Genomic DNA, 27,983 nt, shown 5'->3' on the forward strand with positions numbered 1-27,983 from the left:
CAGTTTCTCCCAAAGCCTCTTCCTGGCTCCTGACTCAAGCCAGCCCCAGCCAGAATTCCCACCCCACCTCCCTCCCCGCCAAGTCAGGCAGTGCTTCAGGACAGCAACCCGACACAGTCGTGGGAAACACGCTGGACTCACTAGCATGGCTTCCTGAAGGGGAGGGGGATGGCCGTGACCTATGGCCAGGGTTGCCTGGGCCTTTTCCAGCCTGGAGAGACCTCACCCTGACCGGACCCCGTGTAAGGCAGCCCCGCCCCGTTCCTATTGCTGACGGGCTCTGGCGCCCTGGCTACAGAGCGGCCCCCCCAAACAAGGGCTGCACTCATGAGCTCCCCAAGGGGCTGCTTTCCTCTGCTGGCCTCCTCCCGCAGAGCCTGCTGGGAGCTGGGCTATTAGATATCAGGGCTGCTTCAGTTGAGAGGAATTAGACCCCAGGCCCCAGCCAGAGGGATGTAAGAGAACCCAGGAGCAAATGTGAGGCTGGAATGTAAAATCTGAGGTGGGAATTGAACACGTAAGATTCCTCCCTGTTGAATCCTGGGCTCTGCCCCTCCCTGGTGGGGTCGTCTGAGGCAAATCACTTCCCCTTTCTGAACCTCTGTTTTCTTTCTTGTAAAATGGGACAACAGATTCCCTCCTGGTTCACTGTTATGCGAAGCAAATGTTAAGACATGGATAAAACACCCCACACTGAAGGTGCACAGTACGTGTTACTTGAAATGGACTCTGAATGCCTGAGAAAGGAAAGAGCTTGGAGTCAGGGAATCTGTGTCAAATGCCACCTATATACCTTCTCAGACTGGCATGGGGTGGGGGCAGGTGGAGCAATACTCAAAAAGAATTGAAGAGTAAATAAATGAAGGGATGAGGGTATGGATGATTGAGTCTCAGTCGCTGCTCAATAGCAGCTTTGCATAAATCATGGGGCCTCAGTAAAACGGAGAGGTAATTCTTACCTGGCAAGGTTGTTATAAGGATGAAATTAAAGACTGTAAAAGTGCATAGTTAGTGCTCCATAAATCTAAGCCTTTTCATAAATGATAATAATCATACCATAAGAATTATAAGAAAAAATATTCAGTATAAAAGGATCAATCCTTATCCTTACATGAGGCCAGTTGCCCCATTTAAGCCCAAACTGCTAAGGAGCAGGGGCAAAGGGCCAGCCTGCTTTTCAGTTATCCTCAGGCTCACAGCAGATTCAGTGAAAGGGTCTGAAAGTTGATTTTATAGGCTGTTGATCAAGTGGCCAGGGGGTGCTGTGGAGCCAGAGTTCCAAATCTAGGGAAGCTGCAGTGTGGGGCAGGCCCAGGGAGACCAGGGGCTGGGAGGCTGGTCCTGCCAAGGTGGGCTGGGGCCAGGGGTGAGGCTATTTCCATGACTACAGCCTTCACCCCATTTTTGCAGTGAGTCTGGCACATTCTACCCCCAGATTGGGCTCCAGACCTACCTGAGCATGGGCCAGAGTGGTAAGCCAGACAGATCAGCCCTTACCTGACTCTGCCTGCCCTTGAACACACCCTCAAGCCACCACATCTGTGTCTTGGCTCCCGCTGTCCTTGCCCCCTGGGATGTGCAGTCCAGCCTTCTCTTTCCGTTACTATCCTGCTCATCTTTCAGCTGCCAGCTCTGTTTTGACTCCCCCCAGATCTCCCTGAGTCAGAATGACTCACTCATTAATCTGACTTCAGGCAGGCCACCTGACCCACAGAGCCTCAGTTTATTCATGTATAAAATGGGGCTGTTCATACCTAGCTGTGGGCCTTACGAGCATTTAGTGAGAAAATCTGTATAAATTGTCCAGTGTGACTTTGACACATGAATTCTCCCTTATCTTAACATTCCCTTTCTTTTTCCAATAAAACATTTTTCTTGGCATCGGCATGTGTTATTGGCATATGTTCCCCACTTTTGTTATTAGCATGTGTTCCCCATCAGAATGAGAAGTCCTTGATGACAGGGCTTTACCATCCCCAGTGCTAACACAAGATCTGGCCCAACATAACACGTGCATAGGAAGTGGCCCTCAGCCTGACTGTCACAGGATAAACAGAGCCACACTCTCTGAGTACTCACTGTGTGCCAGGCAGTGTGGGGCGCATCCTCTGAGCATCATTCAACCACTCAACAAATACGTGGGGAGCATCCACTGTGTGGCAGGTTCTGTCGACGGCACTTAGGTAACATCTGTGAATAAAAGTCACAAATCCTGTCCTTATGAAACTTGCCTTCTAGTAGAGGGAGCAAACATAGTGGGTGTTAGGAGGTGATAAACACAATGGATAAAAACAGAGTAGTGCAAGGGGGCTTGTGGGGGCAGGGGAGGGGAGTGGGGGTTACAATTTTAAATAGAATGGTTGGTTTAGGGCTCCTTGGAAGAGGACATTTGAGTCAAGGATTAAAGGGGTGAGGTAGTTAGCCATATAAATAAATCTGTGGGGCGGGGGGGGGGGGGCTGTTCCTGGCCGGGGGAACAATCAGGGCAAAGGCTGTAAGGTGGAGCCTACCAGGCCAGTTGGGGTGGAGAAAGGGAACAGGAGCACGAGGGCAGGGCAGTTCCTGGGCCAGTTTGCCAGGCCTTAATGGGCCATTGTAAGGACTTTGATTTTTGCCCTAAATGAACTAAGGAGCCCTTGGAGGTTTTGAGCCTATAGTTACATAATTTGATTTGATTTGATTTGATTTGATTTGATTTGATTTATTTTATTGAGATGTAATTGACATAGATCATAGTATTAATTTTAAGTGTACAACATAATGATTTGATATATGTACATATATGCAAAATGATTATCACAGTAAGTTTAGTTAACATTCATCACCACATGTAATTACAGAAAAGATTCTCTTTTTGTGATGAGAACTTTTAAGATCTATTCTCTTAGCATCTTTCAAATATGCAACACAGTGTTATTAACTGTAGTCACCATGTGGTACTTTACATCCCCAGGACGTGTTTATCCTATAACTGGAGGTTAGTACCTTTTGACCACCTTCACCCAGGACTCATGTTTTAGAGGGATCTCTCTGCAGGGCTATTCTTTGGGTTCAAATCCCAGCTCCGCCTCTTTGTAGCTGCATCACTGGGCCATTTTACCACTCAGTTTCAGTTTCCTCTCTGCTCAAAAGCAGATGAAGAATATGTGTCTAACAGATCCTTGGCAGAAATGTCTGTCTGCTTCCAGGCCTAAGAATAGCAGTCCTTCTGAGCAGTTGGTCTGTTTCAAACTCTCGAGCACCCGGGTCGCACAGCTCACGCTCACTGGCTGCGGGGAAGCCAAAAGCAAAGCTTGTGCCCCGCCCAGAGCGAACGCATCCATCTTTAGGTACTTGCAGCTCCATTCCTGCACTTGGTTCTTTCCACGCCTACTTTAAGATTTTAAAAAATGTTATGCCCTTTAAATAATTTCTTTAAAATAACAATTTTTCCTCAACTACAAAAATAATACATCTTAATGTTAGATATTTTGGGGAATGGACATTTAAAGCACCATGGAGAATATATATGTGACTTTTAATCATTTTTTGTAGTATTTCTTTTGGATTATATATAAAATATATAAATTTATACGTAAAATATATAATACATAAAATATATAAATATATATTTTAGTAGAAATTTTATGCATATATACTTGAGCTAGTAAGTGTTTATTTTTCCCTCCTCGATTCCTTTAACCCCATGCCCTTTCCCTCGCCCAGGCTGCAGGATCGAACCTTCACGCCCCATTGGAAAACAGATAATAAAGGAAGCAAATATTTGACTTTTGAGGTTTGAGTATAAATATTTGGAAGAATTGATGAAGAGTCAAGCAATTCAGATTCCAGACTAGACAAGGAATATTCTAATGGAGAGCAGACGGAGAGAGTTGGACCCTGCCCTGCTTTGTGTCCTGCCTCTCAGCAGAGCCTGGGAGGCCAGGACAGTTGACTTCCTTGCAGCCTACTGAGATTCCGGATAGCAGAGCAGAGATGACGGAGGAAGTCTGAGCAGATGGGCTCACAGAGCCTCCTGCCTTGGTCTGTCCTCCTGCCCATCTCCACTCCGCAGCCACAAGGGTCTTTCTCAAACAGTGTCCCAGGCCAAACTGTATGAAGAAGAGGATGTAGGCCGGGGGTTGACAGGGCAGATTGGTTTTCACAATGGGGCTCATTGAGGGGCTGCAGCTTGATTCATGGCTGCCTTGTGTCTCTGTTCAGTTCAAGCTGAGCTGGACCGGGCCGGACTGGACTGGAACAGGCCAGAAGTGTGTGAGCAAGCCTCAGGACATCAGATTTTTTTTTTTTTGGTTTAGGTTAAATTGGAAAGGTTGAGTCCTTAGCATCATATGAGCTGGGGAGGTGGCCCAGGAGACCCAGGAAAAGCCACCTGGGACTCCACACTTGCCATGGACAATCCACATGTAGACAATTGAGAGTTTACCCTGTGCCAGATTGACTAAGGCATAAAAGTATGAAGTCATTTAAATCAGCATTGATGATCATTAATATCCACATATATGTCTGTAGATCTTACCAGAAAAAAGTATGCCTCTATTAGAATATTGCCAATATTAGAAAATAAATGAATACATGACAGAGTCATGTGTATCATGAGATCAGCTGAGAAAACAGCTGTCTGGAAGCCCGTGACTTTCCCCCACCACCCCGTGACTGGCCTCACTCACTGGAATCCTAAAGAAGCGCGAAGGCTCGGATCCCAGTCTGGTTGGTAATGTGCTGAATTCCGGCAGCCCAAGCAGAACCCTCTGGGTCCTCTTAAAGGAACAAGATTCATTATGTGCTAATTAAATAATTAGTTCAGCAGCTATTTCCTGGTGCCTGCTTTGTGCCAGGCCCTGGGATGGGTCCTGGGACACGAAGGTGGTTCCAACATGATTTCTGCTCTCCAAGTGCTCCCAGTCAGGGGTAGCTGAGATGGCAGACAGAGTTCGGTACTGTGATGGAGGGAAGCATGGAGACCCCCAGGTAGCTTGATGAATCACAGGAGACTTCCTGCAGGGGTGACATATGAGATGGGTCTTGATGAACGAGTAGAAGTTTTCTGGGTAGAAGAATGTGGGGGGTGGGGCAACAGGGCTTTCCTCCAATTCCATTTATGGAGTACCTACTCCATATGTCAGGCCCCCTGCGATTATATGTTTGAAAATGATAAACACAGGAACCTTGGTCTTAAGGGACCTGAGGCCCAGAGAGGCAAAGTGACATGTCCAGAGTCACACAGCACATCAGGGGCAGAGTAAGGACTTGAACTCTCTAAGTCCCAACCTTTTCCCACCTTTACTGGGCATGACTCTGGGAGACAGCACCAGGCAGTGGTGGGGACACGGCTCCCTACTCTGAATGTATTCACGTGCACTTGTTCCAGACCTTCCCTCTCTCCCCCACTCCTCAGCACAAGTGGAGGTTGGATATGCATTTGACTTCTGTTTTCTGTGCCTCTCTCCACCTGTCAGGTTGGAGACTGTGAAAGTATATGCCCCAGGTAAGGCCAAGACAGGTCTCCGGGCCTGATGGTCCTGGGGGAGGGTTCGGCTTAGACAGCTGGAGAAACCAAGCCCAAGCAAATATTAGCGTATCAGATGTGGCAAAGCGAAGGTCGAAGGTCTGAACAGGACGCAGCTCTGTGGCACCCGCAAAGAGCAAGGAGGGAGTGGCGGAGAAGGCCAGAAGCAGGGGATGGAAGTTAATGTGTATGGTATTTTTATGATCTAGACCTGCAAGTCACACATCATCACTTTGGTTGTACCCTTTTGGTCAAAACAGTTACAAGCACCTGCCAGGTCCAAGGGGAGAGGGTGTAGACTGCTTCTTGATGGGGAGTGGCAAGGTTCTAAAAGAGCATGTGGAATGGGAGATACTATTGCAGCCACCTTTGGAAAATAAAATTTGCCACACCCACTTAACAGCTCATGTTTTCAATTTCTTTATGGTATCTTTTGATGAACAGAAGTTCTAAACTCTATAGCAGTCAAATTTATTGCACTTTTCCCTTTATGTTTGCATTTCTTAATGTCTTGTTTAAAAAGTCCTTCTCTATCTTAAGTTCATAAAGGAATGTTCCTATACGTTCTCCAAAAATTAACAGAAGAGTTGGCTCTTGCATTTAGATTCTTAATCCATCTGGAACTGATTTTTGTGTATGGTGTGAGGTGCAGATCACACTTCATTTTTTGCAGGAGGATAACCAGAAGTGTCAGCATCATTCAGGGAATAATTCTTTCTTGGTCTAACACAGCTGTCATAATCATTTTTCCATGTATGCAAGGACCTATTTCTGGGGTCTCTATTCTGTTTCATGGCTCTAACTGTTTACCACCTGTGTCAACACCCACACTTTCTTAATTTCTTATGGTAAGTCTCAAGAGCTGGTTGGGGAGCCCCTCATCTGATTTTTCTTTTTTGGGAGGATCTCGGATTTTTTGCTTGTCTACTAGAAAAAACACATTAAAACTGACTTGCAAAATTCTTCAAAAGATCTGTTGAAATTTGATTAGAATGATATGGAATCCACAAGTCAATGTGGAGATAATTGATGATTTTTTATCCATGAATCTTAAATATTCCCCACTTTTTAAAAGTCTCTAATGTTTTTCAATCGAATTTAAAATATTTCTTCACCTAAGAGCTTGCATGTCATTTGTTAAATTTATTTCAAGATACATAAATTTTTGTTTTTATTGTAAATGCATCTTTTAAAAAATATTACATTTTTGAATTCTATGTTGCCAGTATATAAAAATGCAGCTGCTTTTAATGTATTTATCTTATATTACCCATCTTGCTAAACTCTGTCATTTTAATTATTTGAGGATTGTTTGTAGATTCTACATAGACAATAATATCATCTGTAAACAATGAGAGTTTTGTTTTTTCCTTTCATATCTTTATACTTCTCATGCCTTCTCTTTATTTTATTGCCTCGACGAAGGGCTCCAGAACCAAATTCAGTAGAAGCTGTGACAACAGGAATCCTTGTCTTATCCCTAATTTTAAAGAGGATTTTTTAAAAAACAGCTCTCTATTGAATATGATGTTTGCTTGGCAGCAGGGGTGGGGTTTGTGTAGGTATTCTTTATGAGGTTTAGATAGTTTTCGTTTCTTTCGAGTTTTTTTTAAACTATGAACGAACATTGAATTTTATTCAATTATTATTTTTTAATCTACTAGATAAAAATACAGCTTTTCTCGTTTAATCTGCTATTGTTCAATATTAGTTAAGATTCGGCTGTGAATGGCAGAAATCCCCAAGTAATGGCATCTTTTTTTTCCCCTCAAATAATGGCATCTTAAACCCAAGAGGAGTTCACATCTTTCTCATATACCAATCTGGAAGGGGCAATTCAGGGGTAGTTTGGCAACTATGCTCCAGGAAGTCCTGAATGTCCCAGGCTCTGTCACCTCTCAAGGGGCTGCCCTCCGGATCCAAGATTGCGCTCCTGCAGCACAGGGGGTGGAGGACCCAACAGGCAGAGGCAGGGGGCCAGCCAGCTGGCTCTCAAGAAAGCCTCTTGGTGTCTGGTGCCCTAGTCCTAGGTTGTATATTACAATTTGGGATTTTTACACACTCATATGTTCTATAAGTTTACAATTTTCCTTTACTGCACAGACTTTGATTTTGGTACAGAAGAGTTGTATGGATTCAGGGTTTTTCATTCCTTGAAGGTTTGGCATTATTTGTATGAGAAACTCTTTACTTGAGAATTTTCACTGTGGGATAATTAAAAAAAATTTTAAACAATTTCACATTTACAGAAAAATTGCAAGTATGTGCAATTATTTTGTCTTGAATGAATATTTTAGTGTTTCCTACAAACAAGGATGTTTTCCTGCATAACCACAGTAGCATCATCAAAATCAATGTATACATGTATACATTACTATAATAATAATAATAACTCCTTCTGGCTCGAATCATGTTTCTCCAATTGTTCCAGAAATATCTTTTATAACCAAAGGTTCCAGTTCAAAATCTCGTGCTAGGCTGTGCCTCTGAGTCTCCTTCAGACTTGGACTCATCTCCTCAGCCCTTCCTTGACTCATGATCCTGATACTTTTGGAGGTTCCAGGCCAGTTATTCTGTAACACACCCTTCGACTGCAGTTTGTCTGATGCTCCCTCATGATTGGATTCGGGTTTTGAATCTGGGGCAGGGATATCACAGAAGTGACGCTGTGTTCTTCTCTGCGCGTCCTATCAGGTGGCTCCTGGTTTTGATTTGTTCCGTTACTGGTGATGTTCACTTTGAGCACTCTGGTGGTGCTTGCCAAGCTTCTCCACAGGAAAATTACTGCAGAAAATGATTCCTATTCTATTTGTAATGAATACATATTTTGTGGGAAAATATTTTGAAACTATATCAACATCCAACTCCTCATCAAATTCTCCCATCCCTCCTCTTTCCTTCCCTCTGTCCCTGACAGTTTGGATTTCCGGTTTCTTATTTTATTTGGTGGGTTATAATCTGTTATTCTGATTACGTATTTTGATGCACAGAGTATTCCAGATTTGACAGTGACCTCTGTGTCTTCTTGATGTATCTGCATCATTCTTTGAGCACTTCCTTACTTTCCAGAACAACAAGCTGTTCCAGGCTTATACTGTTCTTTCCCTGCCCCAGACTTGGAATAAGCCTTTTCTACAAGAGCCTTGGCTCCTTTTAGAAGCCACGATCTAAGTGTTAAGGGTGCTCACTGCTGTTGGAATATTGCTGCTCCCAGGTCCTCTCAGTGGAGAGAGCTAGAAAGTGTATCTATCTGGGAAACCACGAGTTCATCCCACTACCTCTAATTCCACTCCAAGACCACACAGCTAATTCTATTTTTCTCTTTCCATATTTGTGACTCCCTCTAACAGTGAGAAAACTGGCTCCCATTACACTGAATATATTTACTTATTTGATCGTATGTAACCTATCTCCCATCATAGGCACTATCCCCTCCTTCATGCTGATACCTTCCTAATGATTTCTGTGCCCTCATACACTGTGCCAGGCCAGCCCCATGTGTGCCCAGGACCTGGAAAAGGGGAAGTAAAGTCAACATTTGTTGAACTGACCAACTCAGTACTCAGTCTTTCTTGAGTAACACTGATCAGGAAATTTAAATCTTATTCTATGAAAATCTCCTTTAATTCTAATTGCCACTGAAAAGGAAACCATTTGTTTTCATAACTGGGAAGAGAATTTTAAAAATAATGTCCAATAAGGAAAACACACTAAAAATGCTCATAGAATTCTTATACCCTCAGAATACATTGCTGGACTCCTGATTTGAGGCCCTTTTTCTAAAACACATGTTACACTCCTGCACTTTTGTAAGTGGCATTCACTAAGGGTGGCTACGCCTTCTTGAGAACGATGAATCATCGTTCAGCACACTTACGGTACGACTCTGATGCCCCTGTTCTGCTGGATCTCAGACTGAGAAACGTGGTGACTTCCAGAATCTGTTGTTTATGATTATTCCATCTCCTTCTTGGTTGTTAGCTGACATTTCTGAGGCCTGGCGGTGTGCCCACCTCCATGGTGCTTTCTTCTGATTTACTGGTTTTAGTCCGAAGAGATCTGAGAAGCCGGATTACTGGGCTAGATAAGAATGTGTGAAATGGAAATCACCATGTTAGTATTCGTTCAGCCCACATCACACCCCAAGTTTTTCTGCCTGAAGCTGGGCCCTGGATCAGACAGGAGGACCTGGGGTCTGTGGGCCACTGTAAGCCCCCTGGCTTAGGGGGAAGCCAGGTGTTCAGTGGTCAGGGTGCCTGGGGTCTCCCTGCCACAGCAGTCCTGCCTGTGGGCCAGACCCACGCCTTCCCCACCCCTTCTTTTCCTGCCCTTCTCCCCCGCCTGGGGCTTTCTGTTGGGCTCACATCTTTTCTCCAGGTTTCTTTCTCCATTCACTAGATGTGTCATCTGTAATCTAAGCCTGACTCTGCCCCCGATTTGCTGGACCTCAGTTTTCTCATCTGAAAAATAGGGACAGGGTTGAATGTGGCTCTGCCCTCTCCTCCTCCCGGTTCTGGCACACGGCCTTTGATTTGCCACCTCTCCTTTTGCTCCTTGTCTACTTATTCTATTTCCCTGTCTGCCTCTGAGTCTTTTGAAGTTTCTTTCTTTCCTCTTTCTATGACTTTAAGACCCTCTCTGAACATCTACTCCCTGTCTTAATTTTTCTTTCTTGAATCTCTTTCTCCCTCTCTCCCTCTCTGTTTCTATTGCTTCCGACTCTGTAGTCTCTGTCCCTCTCTGCCCTTCTCTCTGGCTTTCTATCTCTTCTCCATCTATGACAACTCTGTTCTGAATTGTTTCTTTTTCTTACCCTATTACTACTTGATCACTGCTCCGTAACTCCCTGCCCAACACTGCTTTCTCAGCTTATTCTTGGACTCGTGTTTCTGGGTCCACACCCCCTCTCTATCCCTGCCCAGAGGCTCCTTTCCCATTCATGCCCTGGCCTGGGCTGGGAGCTCAGAGCCAGTGCCACGCAGCACCTCCCAGAGCCAGGCTCCTCCCTGTAATGGAAGCAGCAGCTGTGAGGCTGGGTCCAGCAAGTATGATGGGCCCAGCTGGCTGCCTCTGTCTCAGAGAAGGCTCCGAAAGTCAGAGACAGCATTCAGGTGGGGTGTCCTATCCTGCCATAGCCCAAACCCAGACAGCGGCCATCGGCTGCACAAGCAGTTCCATCGCATGACTGCACGTGGTACGCACACACACTCACACACACACAGCTCGGGCACAAGCGCCGGCAGTCATCTCTCATCAGCAACAGCTGCTGGCATTCAGATTTGCCAAAAAGAGTATTCCTCTCTTTGGAGTCTACTGTAGCCTTAATTGCAAACTTTCAGCCTTTGGAACGTTCTCCATGTAAGACACAGATGAAGGCTCAGTGCGGAGAGAGAATGCTGACCACCGTGGGTTACGATCTGGCTCTGTCTTACCAGACCCACAGGTTCTGCACCTTGCAGTCGGCCCCATGCTTTCCAGAATCCATATCTAACAGACATTTGCCGGGCACCTCCCTACCTGTGCCAGGTGCACCTGTCACCCCACACAAGCCTCACAGTGACCTTGGAAGGCAGGCACCATTGCCCTCCATTTCACAGGTGGAGGAGACTTAGACTCCCAAGATCACAGGCCAGTCAGAGGCAGAATTTTCAGCCCAGCATGAGTCTGACCTGCCTACTGTGTCTCTACCCACTGTGACAACCCAGTGATGAAAATCTGACAGTGGGAGGAGCAGCTGAGAAATCCTGCTGAAGCAGACCACTGACAGCTGTTCTAGTCCTGGAACAGGCATGAGAGCAATATAGGCTGTCAGATCCGACATCCCAGCAGGTGCCACGTTAGAGTCAGATTTCTGACCAAAGGCTCAGGATCTGCATGTTGGGGGTGAGGGAGTGAGGTGGGGGGCAGGCAACATGGGTAGTACAGTCTTAAAGGAAGTAAAACGGCCTCAAAGGGGGCCTCAGATATCAGAGAGGGAAGTGGCAGGCCACCTCTTTGGAGGTGCCGCTGGGGGTCTGCCCGCACAGGGAGGAGCTGCCTCCTCCCCTAACTCACTGCCCGGGCCCCTCGGCATGGAGTCAGACTGGGCTCCCCAGGCCTCCACGCCCTGGTCTTGGCCCCGTGTACTCAACCCGGCCCCGGAACTCAGCTCACTCTGTAGACACTGTGCCGGGCTGGCCCTATCTGGGGTACTGGGACCATGGAGAAGAATCTGACAGCACTTCAGGCTGCAAACTCTCAGCCTCATACCCTCCGGGGTGCTGGCAGGGGCCCATCTGACAAGTGTGGCTCACTTTCTCATTGTGTTGCTGCTCACAGTTTGTTGGATTCTCCCATCCACTCCTTGCTATTTGCTGCTGGCTCTTTGTCAATTGACTGGTCCCTGCCTGACTGCCCTCTGTTACTTCTGTCCTGCTCAATCATTTTGCTGGAGATTGGGGTCAGCCTGCACACACATGAGGAGGGGAAGGGCCGAGATTCACCAGGCCACAGGATCCTTTCCAAAGAGACTTGTTCCCACCTCCCTTGTGCCTCTACCCTCCACTAGGTTGAATCCTCTGCCTCCCCTACTAGGTTACAGCAGGGGCTCTGGCTTAGCAGACCAGTCTCCCCGGTACCAAGGACAGAGCTGGGCGTAGAGTAGGGGCTCAGAAAATGTTGAAGTCACAGTTGGATGAGGGGTGAATCCCAACAAGCTGGACTCAGGAATGGGAGGAGCTTTATCAAGAATGAATGCAAAGTTCCTGTCCAAGCAGGACAGGGAGCTGGGCCACGTGCTGCTGGTGGGACAGGCAGACCCTCAGGCACCAGAGACTGTCGGTCACCCTGACAGAGCAGCTTTGAGGGCTGCAGAAATAGATTTAGACCAGGGTGGGTATGGGCCTGCTCAAGTCTACATGGGCCTGCAGCACCTCAGCAGATTCTAGACGCTGCCTTATGAGAAGGAAAAGAGCAAACGAAGCATTTCCACTTCCCCTTTGGGTGCTCTCTCAGTCTCAAGGAAGCCCTGCCCTGTGTAAGCCACTTTCTGAAACAGAAGCACTGCAGCATGGGCCAGATTCCTCAGCCTGGTCACTAGTTTATGATCCAAAGCCCACTTGCTGCTTTATGTTCTGGGCAGGACCCTTCATTTGCTCCAGAGAAACACAACACACTGGTTTCCTGTTCATTTTTTTTTTAAGGTCTTAGCTTTTCTGCAGGTCACCACCAGTCGACAAGCTCATTCCAAGGCAATTCAAGCCAGGCTTGGTCCCTGCGATAAATCCCTGGCAGGGATCAGGAGTGACAGCAACACATAAAATAAATGCCAAAGGTAAAACTCAGCCTTCTGAAACAGATGGCAAATTTACACCTAGCCGCCCGAGGGGGTGCAAGTCTGAGTCCCACATTAAAATGTTAATTTCCCACATCAGGGAGGTGCACCTGGAGAACACTAGGCAGCCTGTTAAGTGGGTATTTGGTATCCACCCCGGGTGACAGGATGAATTCACTTTACTCAACGCTTGTCTCTAAGAATCTTCCCCAGCCTCAGAGCAGCTTCTGCCCCCAAAACTTCTACATTCACCTAGAACTGTCTCCATTCCCCAGAACCACTTTGATCCTAACAGAACTTTCTGTATTTGCATAGAAATCTCATTACGGTCCTTGGAGACCATCTTTACTTCCCAATTTGTACTTGCTGAGTGACTTCAGGTAAGTCATACAACCTCTCTGAGCCATGAATATTGCCCTTGTAAGTGTTGAGGACCTCCAGCATACTGAGCACTCTCTAGTGTGGATCTCATTTCATCCTCACGACAAACCTAAAAGGTACACTTATTTCCCCATTTTACAAAAGAGAACTGGGATCTGGTGTGTGAAGTGCTCTCCTGAGGCCCCCTATTACTGGAGGAAGGTGCCGGGGTCTGTCTCTAAGCCTGTGCTCTTTACGCCTTGGCCTGCACCCCACAGACTCTGACCTGGTCTTCTGGTCTCGTTCTTTCACCCACTAGAGCTGATAACAAGCTACAGGCGAGGATCAGGGCTGGCTACAATGCCTTCCTGCAAGAGGCTTTTTACTGCCAGGAAGCTCTAGTCTACTCTGATTATTGGAGCCTTGGTGCCCTCTCCTGGATAAAAACTAAAAGACCAGCCTGAGTCCACACTGGTACATTGTCTTTTTCATTAGGACATTTACTTTTTCATCTACCCATCCATCCATCCACCCATCCATTCATCTTTAATCCTTCCATTCACCCACCCACTAATCTGTCCATCCCAGTTTCACAGACATCTGGCGGCATCACCCTCGTTCACTGGGGTTCCTGCTCTGCACCTCTGCCTCGCACAGGCCTCAGCGATCCAGAGAAAGAAATGAGAAGACATGGCAATCATGTCTAACTGCAGGGCTGGACAAATTGGATAAAGGATTAGTTTGTCAGATAAGCCCTAGTGAGAGCAGCATCCGAAAGGCTGTGGATATCGGGTGGTTGGCAGGGTAGAATGTGTGGGGCCTTGGCCGAGGGTATCAGCCCTGGATGGACCACTGTGGACAGAGTCTCCTGAGATCTCTGGGTGCCCAATGCCATAGGTGACAAGCCAGGGAGATGGAAAGACTTCAGAAATAGGGTGTCTTCCAGATGAATCAAGATTTGGGCCCAGGCCTGCCTGTCAGCTGTGCGTGTTGACCCCGACCTTCCTCCAGGCACACAGCCAACATCTGGATGTTCCTGGCACTCCTCAGCCTGCTCTCTGCACATTTGCTTGTGTCATTTTCTTCTCCTTTGGTGCCCTCCTGAGAGCCACTCCAGGGAAACTTCCTTTCCTGCAGGGCTGAGATGGACTTCCTGCCCCCTCGACTCTCCCAGGGTAAAGTGGCTGTGCCGATGTCTTCCATTCGCTCACCCAGATCCACACTCCACCTTTCCCACCCCTTCTGGGCCCCCAGAGGCTGACATCTATGGACAACATCACTGGCTCTCTTGCCCCTGGTTCTGGTCAGGTTTGGCTAATGGGAAGCCCTAGCAGCAGCCTGGCGGGTAGAAGACACAGGACTGGGTTCTACCTCCCTGGATTCTTCCCTGCGGGGGGCACCATAGTCTAGATGTGTCCTTTCACCTTTTGAGGCAGCCAGCTGTCTTCTGGGCCCCAGAAAACTCCTCTCATCCTTTTGGGCCTGGGGACGCCATAGTTCTGTTACCACTAGTCTCGAGTTACTGCACTATTTTTTAGATACTCCTGCTCCCACCTTTATAATATGCCTTTGTAAACAAGCCTTCCTAGAATTACATAATTTGAGTCTGTCCTCAGTTTCCTCCTGGGACTCCATCTAGTACCAAGAGTGGCCTTAAGAAAGAGATCTTCCAAACAGGATTCCGGAATTGGGTTGGTTCTGTATTTGAGCTCCATGGGGATAATTTCCTACTGGGGAACTAGGATGCAAGAAATTCATGGCACCTGGTAGTATCACAGTTACTGAAATGACCATGAGTAATACGACAGGATGCAGCGCAGGCTGGAAGGCCAGACCTCGGCAGATCAAGTGAGTGTGGTGCTTCATCCTGTGGCATCAGTACTGGTTACAGAGACAGTGGAGGCACCTGGCTTCTTCCTACAGCCCAAGAGAGCACATACATATAGGAAATAAATTAAAAATAATGACCATAAAATTGAGAACATGTGTGAACAACAGAAGGTGTCCATGAGAGCTTGGAGTCCCTCAGGCCCTGTGGATATGGGAAGGTATAAGCACCAAACCCAGGGTCTGATGGTAAAGGTTGCAGTGCTGTAGCACCTGCACACCAGATCTCTTATATTTAAGGAGAGGCACTAATAGGAAAGGACTGGGACCTCAAGACATGAGGTGGAATCATTTGGGGAGACATGGATGGGGCTGAGAATTTTGATCTGCAAATCCCCCTACACTTCATTTGCCAGCAGAGGCAGCCTGTCTACCTAAGCACCCCTCCTCCTCTGCACAAAAGCCTTTCAGTGGTGGCCCTGGGAGCAGTCATTCTCCAAGCTAATACATATGCTCCTCAGTGCCCTCTCATCACCCTCATTGCCACCAAGCCAATGACCAGTGCTCGGTCCTACATAGCCTGGAGGAGAAGTGCAAAGCCTACACCTTGAGAAGATAGTCTGGTCAGTGAAATACTTAAAAGACTTGGTCAGCAGGACCCTGTGGGAGTGGATTCATGGGTGTTAGAACAAGGGGAAGAATTATAAGACTTGACTGGGCCAAATTCACTGACATGGGTGCCTCTGTCTAGGTTTTGGGATTTAATAGTTTGACTTGATCACCCAGGAGTGGTTTTAATTGTCTGCTAAATTGACTAATTGAAGCTTGGATGCAGTGATGACCTCACTGAATGAGGTTGAAATGCCAGAACTTCCTTGGAATACTGTGTAGGAAAGTCTGAAGGCTCAGGAAAGTGGAAACATTGGAGTGGATCTATTATATGCAAACTGCTCATCCCTGCCCCAAGAAGCCAGAGGACACTCCCTTCACTCAAGTGTTAAGGAATGCATTCACGGGGTAGGAGGGGGTGCTCACCATCCTTGAAGAACTCTGTGGTGGCTGACCTCTGCAGGCCACGGATGGCCATGGCGGGAGTTGTATGACATTTTCCTGATCTCAGTGTGGAGAATGCAAGGCCAGATAGATGGCAGCACTTCACCATCAGAAACAAGGTGGGCACAATCACCATAATTAAGTCACAGATATGGAGAGACTATTGGTTATTGGAGTGTTTTAGGGATCTGTGGAGAATGTTAATTAATCACAGGGTCCCTAGAGGAAAAATACATGGAAACCTTCCAAGTTGCTGCTAGACACGTATAGAAAGAAAAATTCTAGGTCTGTCAGGTAGAAACTCATGAGTCATCATTGTGTGGATGGGTTGCCTCTTATCCAGGTCCCAAATTCAGCAGCTCGTGGGCTCAGAGCCCTTGACTGAGTGGGATTATGGGTCCCCTTGAGGAAGGTATATGTTATGAATCTTCCTCCAAGGGGTCCTGTGGCCACTGATCAGGGCTACTGTTCTCTGGGGATAGGAAAATACCCAGCTCATTCAGGAGGTTACTAGATACTGGTTCTATCACTGATAGAACCCAAATGCCCTGAGAGTTCTTCAAAGATGAGGATGATCAGGTACTATATGCTGTCTCGGCCTGAGACCTTCTCATGGAAGGTCAGTGAGACCACAGTCCATCCTGTGGCTACATCCCCAGTTCCAAAATAAATGATGGGAGTAGACTTACTCAGCAACTAGTGGGATCTCCACATTGGTTCCCTGGCCTGCGGATCGAGGGTTGTATGGAGGGAGAAAGGGTCCTGAAACTGCTCCCCACCCAGCTTTCCCTTACACTGAGCAAAAACCAAAAGTAATACCATAGCCCTCAAGGGATTGCAGAAATTAGTGCCGACATTAAAGAATTCGGAGATGTAGGGACATTAATTCCTATCACACTGGCATTTAACTTGCATTTTGACTGATGCAAAAGACAGATGGGTTTTGGAGAATAACAGATTATCACAAACTTAATCAGAAGGTGATGCCATGTGAAGCTGCCATTTGGGATATCTTAACTGGACACACTGTGTAGCAATATGGAAACACTTATACTTGAATTATAATACAACATTGTTTCCCTTTACATTTTCCTTTTTATACTGCATATCTCTTTCTTTTTTATTTACTATTTATTTATTCTTTCTATTAATAACTACTACTTCAGAACATTAATGGAACAATCTAAGGGAAATTCAACTTACTTTTTTTTACATTTCAATATTGGGTATTAATAAGAAAGATGGTCAAAATAAGTAAAAAACTTATCATAAATGTTTGGTGTTAGTCTACATACAATTCAGATTTTGGTTTAAAGTTCTTTGGCTGCAAGAAAGAACATTTGGTTTACTTCACTAACAGGAGTATCTCTTAATGCTGGGATGGCCTCTTCTTGGCATTTCTTCTGCTGTTGATTTTTAGCATAGTTATCGGTGATTGTATGAATGGAGTTGAGTGGAGAGGCACTCATCATGTTTATTCCAAATAGGAGGAAATAACCGATTACTATAGTAATGAGGAGGTACACAGGCAATGCAACTGCCCAATATTTTGGAGGCCAATAGGTTAAACCTAAGGAGTTTAGCCAAGATTCAGGAATAAAAGCCCACACGAGATATAGTATGAAGCCAAATTGGGAGCTTAAGAAAAGAACAAAGCCATAAATCGCTCTTTCTGGCAATGGCAACGGTGAATTTTCACCATTTTCCCTGTGGCTTCAGACAATGCCGCTCCAGCTCCGCAGGCTTTGCCTCCGTGCGGAAAGGGAAGGGCTAACAGGGAGAGGAGGCTGGTGTGGCCTCCCCAGGCCTGGGCCTCAGTGCCTGCGGCCATTTCCCGCTCTCGTCAGGTTTTCTTTTGGGGTTGGCGGGTTGGCCCTCGACCTTGGGTCCTCCATGTGCCCACTTGGGCCCCTCCCCCCAGTTTGGCCTGCATAACTCTTTCTAACATAAAAAAATGAATCTAATTATTTATCATGCTCATTGTTTGTTGACTCACACACCATCCCCACCCTTGCTAGAAAGTTAGCTCTGTGAGGGAAAAAAAAAAATCTTTGTTTTTCTTATGTCTCCCAAGAGTCTAGAATGGTATCTGAAGATATTAGGCGCTCAGTAAATATTGTTTACTAAACAAAGTGATGTGAATAAAGCAAACTACAACACCCACCTCACAAGGCTGTTGTAAGGGTTAAATGAGACAGGGAATGTAATTTCAGCTTGGTAGGAGAGAGCAGATGCAAGAGGAGGGGCCGAAAGTCCACTGGACTGTGGTGTCTTTATCCACATAAGGGTCCACATCAAAAGAGAAGATAGAAAAAAACTATTATAATTCACAAAGAATTAATGTGGTGAGAGGAACAGAAGCTTGGACCTATGGTCAGCCCTGCCATTTAGTCAGCTGTCTGCCCTTGGTCTATTACCTAACCACTCTGAGCTGCACTTTCCTTATTTATAAAGTGGGAATAATAATAACACCTGTCTCAGTGTGTTGTGTAAGCAGTGCCCAGCACAGAGCTCGGCACGTAGTGGAAGTTCAATAATGCTGGTTTCCTTAGTGCTCACCTACTCTTTTTTCCTCCTGGGAGCCCCAGCCAGGTGTGGAGCTGTCCAAAGTGCTGAAGGCCTCCTCCCTCCTTTCCTTCTTCCCTTCCTTCTTCCCTTCCTTCCTCCCTTGGTTCCTCTCCCATTTATTCCCTCCTCCCTTTCTGTGCTTGGCTCCCTAGAGCCCTAGGATCTGAACAGATTGAATTTTCCAAGTGACTTTTTCAGGTCCCTGAGCGGGACAGGAGGGAATGAGCCATATATGAGGCACTCCCCTGGCAGGAGACTTAGGAAGCTGACTGGCAGCAGAAGTCGTGACTGTGTGACTGTCCAGGCTGTTGTGGGAATGGGGGCTCCCCAGGACAGAGCTTGCTTGGAGATTTTGCCATCTGAGGACCCTTGTGCAGGAATCTTAGGATCTGCAAACAGACAGAGTTAGCCCCAACAGCACAGCATGGCAGATGGGTCTTTGGGGGAGCTTGCCCTTAAAAAAGGAAAGAAGGATCAAGCTGCAGGGGTCAGGAGAGTGACCCATGGCTACAGGGATTGAAGGGGGCACTGGCTCTGACAGGAATTCCCTATCCTCCTTCCCTGGGTTCCTAACACCTTACTTATTTTGGTTTTTTTGTCTGTTAATGCAGCTAAAGTCATCCTCAATTTTGGATTATGGTAGTGTGGAGTTGACTAACTTCAGGAACTTGTCTTTATGAGCCAAGCTATCCGTGACTAATCCTCAGTGTCCATTTTCTGGAGTCTAAAATGACAAATGATCCTCTCCTACGAGGGTGGCACAGGAACCCACTGGGCCAGAGGTGGGAGCACTGACAGCTCACACACTCCTGGGGGAAGGGTTAGGAGAGGGGACATGGTCAGTTTCAGAGACAAAAATCAACTGTTTCCTGATTTTTCTTGACAAGTAGAATATTGGATATGAAGGACTTTGGAGACCTAAACATCTAAACAAAGCCCTCCCGGTAAGGATGGCACAGGGAAGGGTGGGGACCCTGTCTCACAAGTCAGAGGTGGAGATGGGGCTAACGCCAGCTCCTGCCCTGGCCAGACTGGCCTCGCTAAGGGCCTGCACATCCTGTGACTTCCTGCAGGCTGTTAGTGGCAGAATTCCTGTGACACTGAGCATGGCCAGCAGGAACACAGTGCCCAGGAAACCCGCTGCTGCTTTGTGGGGTGGAGGGAAGCCCATGCCCCTTTCTGTACCTGTTTCCCCATCGGTACACAGAGGAGTTGGTTCAGATCCTTAGATCTCCGGGATCCTTCAGCTCTGATGGTCTAGGTGTTCAAAAAAAAAGTAATTTTTGTCTTTGGCTGGGCAGCGGGAAGCCAAGCTCTGGTCCCAGCTTATCCCTAACTTTTGGTGAGAAATTGGACAAGTTGCTGCCCTGCCCAGAGTTAGTTTCCTCCTCTGAAAAAGAGGATAAGAGGTCTCTCCTTGGGGCGTCTAGGAGGACCAGGAAAAGTGGTGGTCCCAGGTGCTTTGGAAAGTACAGACTGAGTGGGGAGGCGGCTATCAGCAGTATCAGCTGCATATGCCTATGTTCCTAACTGGAAATGATTAGCTCTTTGTGAGTCCAGAACAAGTGAGCTGCTCCGAGTGGTTCATCTCATGGGGAAGGATGCTAGGAGACCAGTTAGAGCATCACAGTAGAAGAGGAGGGAATGAACAGAAGGTCCCTCAGAGACTGGTAGAAGAGCAGCCCTCCCCAAGTCACCAGGCTCTGAGCTGAGAGAAACATAGCATCACAGGCCAGAAGAGCTCAGGGCTGACTTCTACAGATGGGGAGGCCGAGGCCTTGAATGGGGCAGGACTGAGGCTGAAACTCAGGCCACTATCTCCCCACCCAGCTCTCTTTATACTGCAGTACATCTGCCTCTTCTCAAAGATCCAAAGGTGGTGCCGATGGTGATGTGGTAATGGTAACTATTCCATTCAATAAGTGCCTACTCACTTACCACAATGAGTTTCCCCATTGTAGATACTCTACACTTCTTAGTCTTCACCAAAACTCTACCAGGTGGCTATTGTCATCTCATTTACAGATGAGGAAATGGAGGCTCAGAGAAGTTAAGTGTCTTGCCCAAGGTCAGGGGCTAGTAAGTGATAAAATCAGGATTTACTCCTCTGTGTGATTCTAAGAGACTTCTTATTCCTCTGCCCTGAACACAATTTCTAGGAGCTACTCTGTACAGACCATCACTGTTGACATTGGGAGGGCATCCTCTTATTCTCCTGATCTACACTTCCGAGCGTTGCTGGATCAGGCTCTGAGAAGTCCTCCATGAGGCCTCCTCACCAGGCCCTCAGAGCATCCCTACTGGCTCCACTTTGCCTGCACTTGTGGTCAGCTCTTCTCTTGGCTGGGACTTGCCTCCCTACCAGCCTGGCAGTTTCTTCAAGGTGAGGCTGGATCTTATGCCTTCCTGGAGCGCCCACAGGGGAAGGCTGCTGGCTGCACAAATGGTGTGACAGGAAGAAGAATGAGTTCTGTGGGTGAGGAATGAGCAAAGGCAAGGATGCAGGCAGAGGCCAGGCAGGAGTTACAGGCTGGGCACGAGGGTCCTGGAACAGCAGGTTGGAGTGGGGCATGCCCCAGTCCAAGTGTCCTGGTCAAGGAGGTGCTGTGTGGGGTGGGACATGAACTGAATGGATTTGTCCAAATTCTGTCTCTCAGCCAACTCCACCCAGTTTCCTGTAGTTTCCTCACCTGTACAATGGGGATAGGAGGACCTTTGTTTGAACAGGGCTGTGAGGGGGTGGGAGACAGGACTGTGCACACGCATTGTAAACCCTCAAGTCCCAAACACACAATGGGGCAGCTACCCATACCCAGGCCCCGCTTGTGCTGTGGGGCCCACAGAGTCTGGCAGAGCTAAGTGCTATGGATGGTGCTGGGCTCGAGGGTAAGAGGCAGGGGAGGCTCAGAGGGAGAACTTGGTCCAGGAGAATTTGGCCCACTCTGGAGGATGAGTGAAGGAAGAAATAATAATAGGTTGAAACAGGAAGGATTTATGAAACACGTAAGTATCAGGGACAGTGCTAAGTGCTTCACGTTATGTCATTTAATCACCACAATAACTCCATGTAGTAGGTTTCATTATCCACATTTTATAGAAGAGAAAGATGAAGCTCAGAAGCTTCCGAGATTGGCCTAGGGCCACACGGAGGGGAAGTAGTGAGCCAGGTCCGGCCAGCTCTGACTCTGGAGGCACACCGAGCTACTGAGCTCTAGCCCAGGACCGGGCGTGGACAACATGGGGCTCTGAGCCAGTCCTGAGGAGGAGGTTAGGCCCCCAAAGCTAGGGGTCTTTGGACATCATGGATCCAAATCCCTCATTTTACCGATGAGGAAGCTCAGGTTCTCGGGAGTGGGAGGTGGTTGGGGGATGATGTCTGCTTCCGAATTACGCAGGAAGCACTGGCAGAAAATGCTAGAAAGCAAATCTTGTCATTATCTCCCTTCTCCAGGATAGCAGAGGGCCTTGTACCCTGAAGGTTGGTCCTGGACCTCTCTGCATGGGAAGACCTGCCCACCCTTCCAGGGCCCATGGAGGTCCAGTCTCAGCCATCCAAGGACAGTCCCTTTCCTACCACTTCCCTCTATGCTGCTTTGGGGTGCCCTCCTGTGGGCTGGTTCTCTCCCTGGTCTGGCCTGGGGGGCAGGGACCTTCACCCTGGGGGTGCTGGGTCCTTGGGACTGTGACCCCATCTTTGCCCAGACCCCCCCCCCAGTGTGGCTGCCCAGCTGGCTGTGGACCGAGTCAACCAGGACTCCTCACTGGCGCTGGGCTCACGGCTTGCTTCCACGGTCCTTCCCACGGGTTGTGACACCCCTAGTGCCCTGGCCACATTCCTGGCCCACAAGAACACTGTAGGTGCTTTTGTGGGCCCTGTCAATCCTAGTTACTGCCCAGCAGCAGCCCTACTGGCCCAAGGCTGGGGCAAGACCCTCTTCTCCTGGGCATGCAGGGCTCCAGAGGGAGGAGGTGAGCTGGTGCCCACCTTGCCTTTGGCTGCCCACGTGCTGCTGTCCATCATGAGACACTTTGGCTGGGATCACGTGGCCATCATGTCCTCCTACCAGGACATCTGGCTGGCTACAGCCCAACAGGTGGCCATGACTCTCAGGACACATGGACTGCCTGTAGGGTTGGTGATTTCCCTGGGACCCGGAGAGCAGGGGGCCATGGAGGTCCTGAAGCAGCTCTGCAGTGTGGATGGCCTGAAAAGTAAGTGTACATGGGTGGCTTCCCGCTGTGGGCAGGCCAGACTTCATATGGCCACTGATGGGGAGTTTTCTGCATACCAGACACTGGGCTCAGCATTTGACAACAGCCCCGCACTTTCCCTTTGAGCTAGTCCTGCTATGGTCTGCACTTTGCAGCTCAGAGAAGACAAGTAGCATGCCCCAGTCACACAGCTGGCAAGCGATACAGTCAGATTTTGAGCTTCAGTGAATGTGTCAGTTGTGGAGTGGGAGCCAAGGGCTTTCTAGGTTCTTGCCTGATACAGTGAAGGAAATGAGAGCGTAGCAGGACCTAAGCCCCAGGAAGGGTGTTAGAGCTATTATTGTTTTTTGGAATTAGAATTAGAACCTTCATGGATTTGTTGATTGATAGAAGGCTTCCTGCATTTATCAAGTCCCTGTTGTGCTGGATCTTGCGTTGAATAGGACAGACAGACAGAGTGGCTGAGGTGATAGAGAGACAGGTGTATAAGAAGGTGGTTATGACCATGAGGTCAAGGTCACCCCAGGGAGAAGAGGAGTGGGGCCGGGCTCTGGGGGATCTGAGGATGCTTCCTGGAAGAGGTGGTATGTGACCTGTCTTTAAGGAAGTAGCCAGGGAGTGCCATGATAGGGTGGGGCGCAGGCTAGAGGTGGCACCTGAAAGATAGAAGGAACCTTAGTGCTCATCTGGACTGGAGCTGTTTCAAAATGTGGCCCATTTTGGTCACAAAACCGATTTAGTGAATCAAGACTAGCATTGCCAGAAAAAAAAAAGAAGAAGAAGAAGAACCTGGAATAGAGAGAAGAATAGAATTGAGTAGGATAGAGTACAAGAAATGAATGCGAGCATGCAGGACAGGTAGCTGGCGAAAGAGTCGTTCTGTGAATTCAGTTGTGTATGTGTACTTGTCTTACACTCTCAGCTTTGCAAGCACACCATGGTAGAATGTATTTCTTACTGTAGTCATTGGCAACGATTTGAGAGCCGCTGAGACCAATTATCAAGTTTTATGTGTGAGCGCACTGAGGTCAGCACCAGTGGAGGGGCGGGGTGGGCCGCCTCTGAGCTCCTGTGGCCCATAGTGAGTTAGAGCTGAGTGGAGGACGAGGCCTGGCCCAGGTGTGCCTGCTGCCCCTCAGGACAGGTACCTCACTTCCCTGAGTTCATTTTTCCAGTAGGTGAAATGGGGATAATGAGACCCATCTCATAAGGTCATGAGGAGCAGGTGTATGTGATCGAGTGCTTTGTACATGCTTCATTCCACCACGTCACTGAGCCCTGCTCTGTGCCTGACCCTAGCTGGGCTCTGGAGATGCAGAGAGCAACTGGCCTGGCCCCAGCAGTGAGGAGCTTGAGTCTGGTGGGAGATGGGTGTGGATACAGAGGCTGGAGGAGCTGACCTGCATGAGGGTGGGCAGGGCTTCACAGGGGCAGGACCTGAAAATGAGAAGTTGATGGCAGGTGGAGATGAGGGGAGGGTATTCTAGGCAGAGGGTCAGCTAGAGCAAAGGAATGGAGGTAGCATGTCAGCAGGACTAGGAGGATGAACAATTCACTTCTGAGAGGCCGGAGCACTGTGGCAGTGGGTGGAGGAAACCACATCAGACTCCTGCTCCACCCTTGTTATAGGGGATTGAGTTCAAGCCATGGTTCTGGCTTTCAAAAAGCCAGAAAGCAGACTGGTAGGGGCACATTCTCCGGAATCAGAACGCCAGGATCCCACTCCTGGCCCCACTTCCTACCAGCTGTGTGACCTCGGGCAAGTCACTAAACCTCTCTGTGCTATAGTTTCCTCGTCAATGACATGAGGCCCTACTTCATCATGAAGATGTGATGAACTCCTGCAGATAAAGGGCTTGGAACAGTGCCCTCGACATAGTAAGCTGGGCTTATAATCAACGTGGGCTTTTACTCGTTAACATGCCCAGTTGTGTGGATCAGCTCCCCCTTGTGGCCAAATGCAGAACATTGTCTCTGACTCCATGTAAGAGAAAGAAGTGTTTTGGGAGAAGCTGAACAGGGGCAGAGCACGGGAGATGAGACCAAGGAAGCCCTGGTTGTTTCCACCCAGTCCTGGTACATCCTCCTATGAGAGCCCTCCCCACTATTCTGGGGTGTGGGTTCCTGCCCATGGCCCACACAGCATGGCCACCCAGGGGTTCAGCAGAGTCTGGGCTCCCGGCTCTGATTTCCACATAACCAGGGATCCTCAGGCCCCAGGAAGGAGAAACTTGGCCCTCCTGAGCGGCTCCACATTCCTGAAATTTCTGGAAAAAGGGATTGCAGTAGGAACCTGGGCCCTAGCCAAAGCAAGTGGTGGCCCTTTTTTGGCTGTGGTTGAAGCCCTGGTCAGGGACCCAAGGTGCAGAGAACCTTCACCTTGGGCAGATGTGTGGGCCCCTTGCCTCAGGCAGGGTTCCCTTCTGTCCTGGGTGCCTGGGGATGAAATTGCCTGCCTTACTATCACGGGCCTGTTTCTTTTACAAAGGCAAAGGGGAATGTATTCATGTCTGCTTAGATCTTGAGGATGACACCCAGGGCCACAGTTGGGATTACAAGCCAATAACAAATGGATAAACAAAATGTTTAATCAGTGGAATATGGTGCAGCCATAAAAATGAATGAAATACTGATATAGGCTGCTACACGGATGAACCTGGAAAACATTATGTTATTTGAAAGAAGCCAGACTCAAAAGGATACATATTGCACAAATCCATTCCTATGAAATGTCCAGAACAGGCAGATCCATAGAGACAGAAAGCAGATTAGTGGTTGGGTGAGGGAGGAATAGGGAGTGATTGCTAATGGGCACAGCGTTTCCTTTTGGTATGATGAAAATGTTCCAGAATTAAATACTGGTGATGGTTTCATAACTTTGTGTCTAATACTACTGAGTTATATACTTTTTAAAAGGTGAATTTTATGGTATTCGAATTATCTAAATTTTTTTAAATCTTGAAAAAAAAAAAGATTACTAGCTGGGAGCGAGCCTACCTGGATTCCAATCCTGGCTCTACTACCCTGGTGGTTATATATCCTGGGGCAACTCCTTCACCTCTCTGTGCCTTGGTTTCCTCATCTGAAAGTAGAGATAATAATAAGCATACTTCTTCATACTGTTGTAAATTGAATGACTAAATGTTTGTCAGAGCACTTTAGGACAACACATTGCAAGCTGTCAATAAATATCAGCAATTGTCAGAGCAAGTGGGGCCGAGAGAAGGTGGAAAGGTGGTCAGGATTATTGGGTGGGAAGACTGGAAGGGACATATTAATACAAATCCATCCTCAGCTGAGGGTTTTTTTTCCCACCAGGGCAAACCCAGATTTGGTGGCCTTGGCTGTTATTGTTCCAGGGGGAGAGATAAAAGGGAAATTTCCCCAGACTGAGGGGGAGGGGAGGGCTGAGGAGGGGCAATGGATGGGAGGGATGGACCTGAGAGTACTGAGCGGCTCCCCAGGGCCACAGAGTTCTGGGTTTCAGGGAAGGGATGTGAGGGTGAGCCACCTGCAGTCTTGGTGCTGTGAATGCACTCGGCGCTCCTAGGGGGCTCCGAGCAGACCAATCTGCTGAGCCGGGCACAGGCCCAGGGCCTGGCAGACAGGAGGCTGGTCTTCCTGCCCTACGACACAATGCTGTTCGCCTTGCCCTACCGCATCCGCTCCTACCCGGCCCTGGGCAACAATGGGCCCCTGCAGGAGGCCTACGATGCAGTGCTGATCGTCAGTCTGGAGTCTGGCCCTGGAGACAAGGCCTTCGAAGCTGCCAGGGCTGGTGGAGAGCTGGCTGCCCACCTGGAGCCAGAGCAGGGAGGTCCATGCAGACCCTCTCAAGGCCCGGAATGTGGGGTCACGGGCAAGTGTGCACACGCTCCTCACCCACTCTGAGACTTCCTGGCCTTGACCAGTTCCCCACCAGGCCAGCCAGTGGTGCCTCCACTGTGGGCACATGACCTGTCCCTCATTTGACAAAGTGTCTCTCTGCCTAGTCCCTGGGTGTAACGTCTGGCTGTCTCTTTCTCTTGTAATTGTGTGTGTGAGTATGTCTGTATTACTTTTTTCTCGTGTCATTCACTCTCTTGTCCTGCTTTGTCAACTCTCTCTCTCGGGTCCCTCTTACCTCTCTTTCTCTATCTCTGATTCAATTCCTCTAATTCTCGTTGCCCAGCTGCTCGTTCTCTCACACACATTCTTCCTCTCCTTTCCCTGCATCTCTCTAGCACACTGTGAAGATCAGGAGAGAGTGTGGGGAATATAGGAGAGTCGGAGGTTTTCTGAAGTCATGGCTGTGGATCGGAAGATGGTGGTGGTGGGGATGCTAGACACCACCGCCCCTCAACACATACTCACACACACCTATGAGAGACAGAAAGAGACAGACAGACAGACAGACATTAAACCCAGGGCTGCTGGCTCAGTTTTGGCTTATAGGACTCAGCTGCGTGAGTCTCTCCCAGTTGCTGATGGAGGGGCAATCAATCATTCATCTGACAAATGTGGACTGAGTCCCTCTTATGTGGCACTGTGCCAGGCATCAGGGACATGGTGATGGACAAGGCAGTCCTGACCTTCAAGAAACTTCCATTCTGTTAAGGTGAGACAGATAATAACCAAGCAATTTGATAACCAAATTCAAATAGTGGTGATGTGGCCAAGAAAATAAAACAGGATAAAGTGACAGAGAGTGGCGGGGACGGAGAAGCGGACAACAAGAGACAGGACAGGTGGAGAAGCTCGCTCTGAGGAGGTGGCACTTGAGCTGAGCTCTGATATGCTAAGGAGGCCGCCATGTAAAGATCTGGGTGAAGAACAACCAAGCAGGGGAAGCAGCAAGTGCAAAGGCCCGGAGGCAGAGTGAGTGTTGATGGCTAGAGGAATGGGCCGGAGGGAGTGTGGAGTGGTGGGTGGGTCCTGAGCGATGGGGAGAGAGATCTGAGATGAGCATGGGGCCTGATCATGTGAGGCTTTGTAAGCCAGGGTAAGGAGCCTGGATTTATCATAAATGAAATGGGAAGCCATCAGCAGGGTTTAAGTAAAAAATGATTGATTTTTTGTTTTTTTAAAAACATGGTTTGATTGCTTTATGGAGAATGGACTGAAGAGGGCCAGGGGAAGCAAGGAGGCCCTTAGGAGGCTCCT

The 27,983-nt window shown here is 48.2% G+C and overlaps 1 protein-coding gene and 1 pseudogene across 2 annotated transcripts in view; one reads left to right on the top strand and one right to left on the bottom strand.

Moving 5' to 3' along the window:
* Nucleotides 1-17,302: 17,302 nt before the first annotated feature.
* Nucleotides 17,303-19,800, bottom strand: LOC102536243 (phosphatidylinositol N-acetylglucosaminyltransferase subunit P pseudogene; annotated as a pseudogene). Its single transcript, XR_012076891.1, has 2 exons — nt 19,613-19,800; nt 17,303-17,768 (listed from the first exon to the last, which is right to left on the bottom strand). The product of XR_012076891.1 is annotated as a phosphatidylinositol N-acetylglucosaminyltransferase subunit P pseudogene (transcript).
* Nucleotides 19,801-21,493: 1,693 nt separating this feature from the next.
* Nucleotides 21,494-27,983, top strand: part of LOC107033440 (guanylate cyclase D-like) — a 37,960-nt gene continuing 31,470 nt past the window's right edge. The window contains 4 exon segments of the mRNA XM_072970714.1: nt 21,494-21,515; nt 22,108-22,334; nt 22,337-22,841; nt 26,359-26,650. Coding sequence (XP_072826815.1) covers nt 21,494-21,515; nt 22,108-22,334; nt 22,337-22,841; nt 26,359-26,650 — 1,046 coding nt within the window.

Source organism: Vicugna pacos, chromosome 10 (genome assembly GCF_048564905.1).
Source record: "Vicugna pacos chromosome 10, VicPac4, whole genome shotgun sequence".
Classification (NCBI taxonomy): Eukaryota; Metazoa; Chordata; class Mammalia; order Artiodactyla; family Camelidae; genus Vicugna; species Vicugna pacos.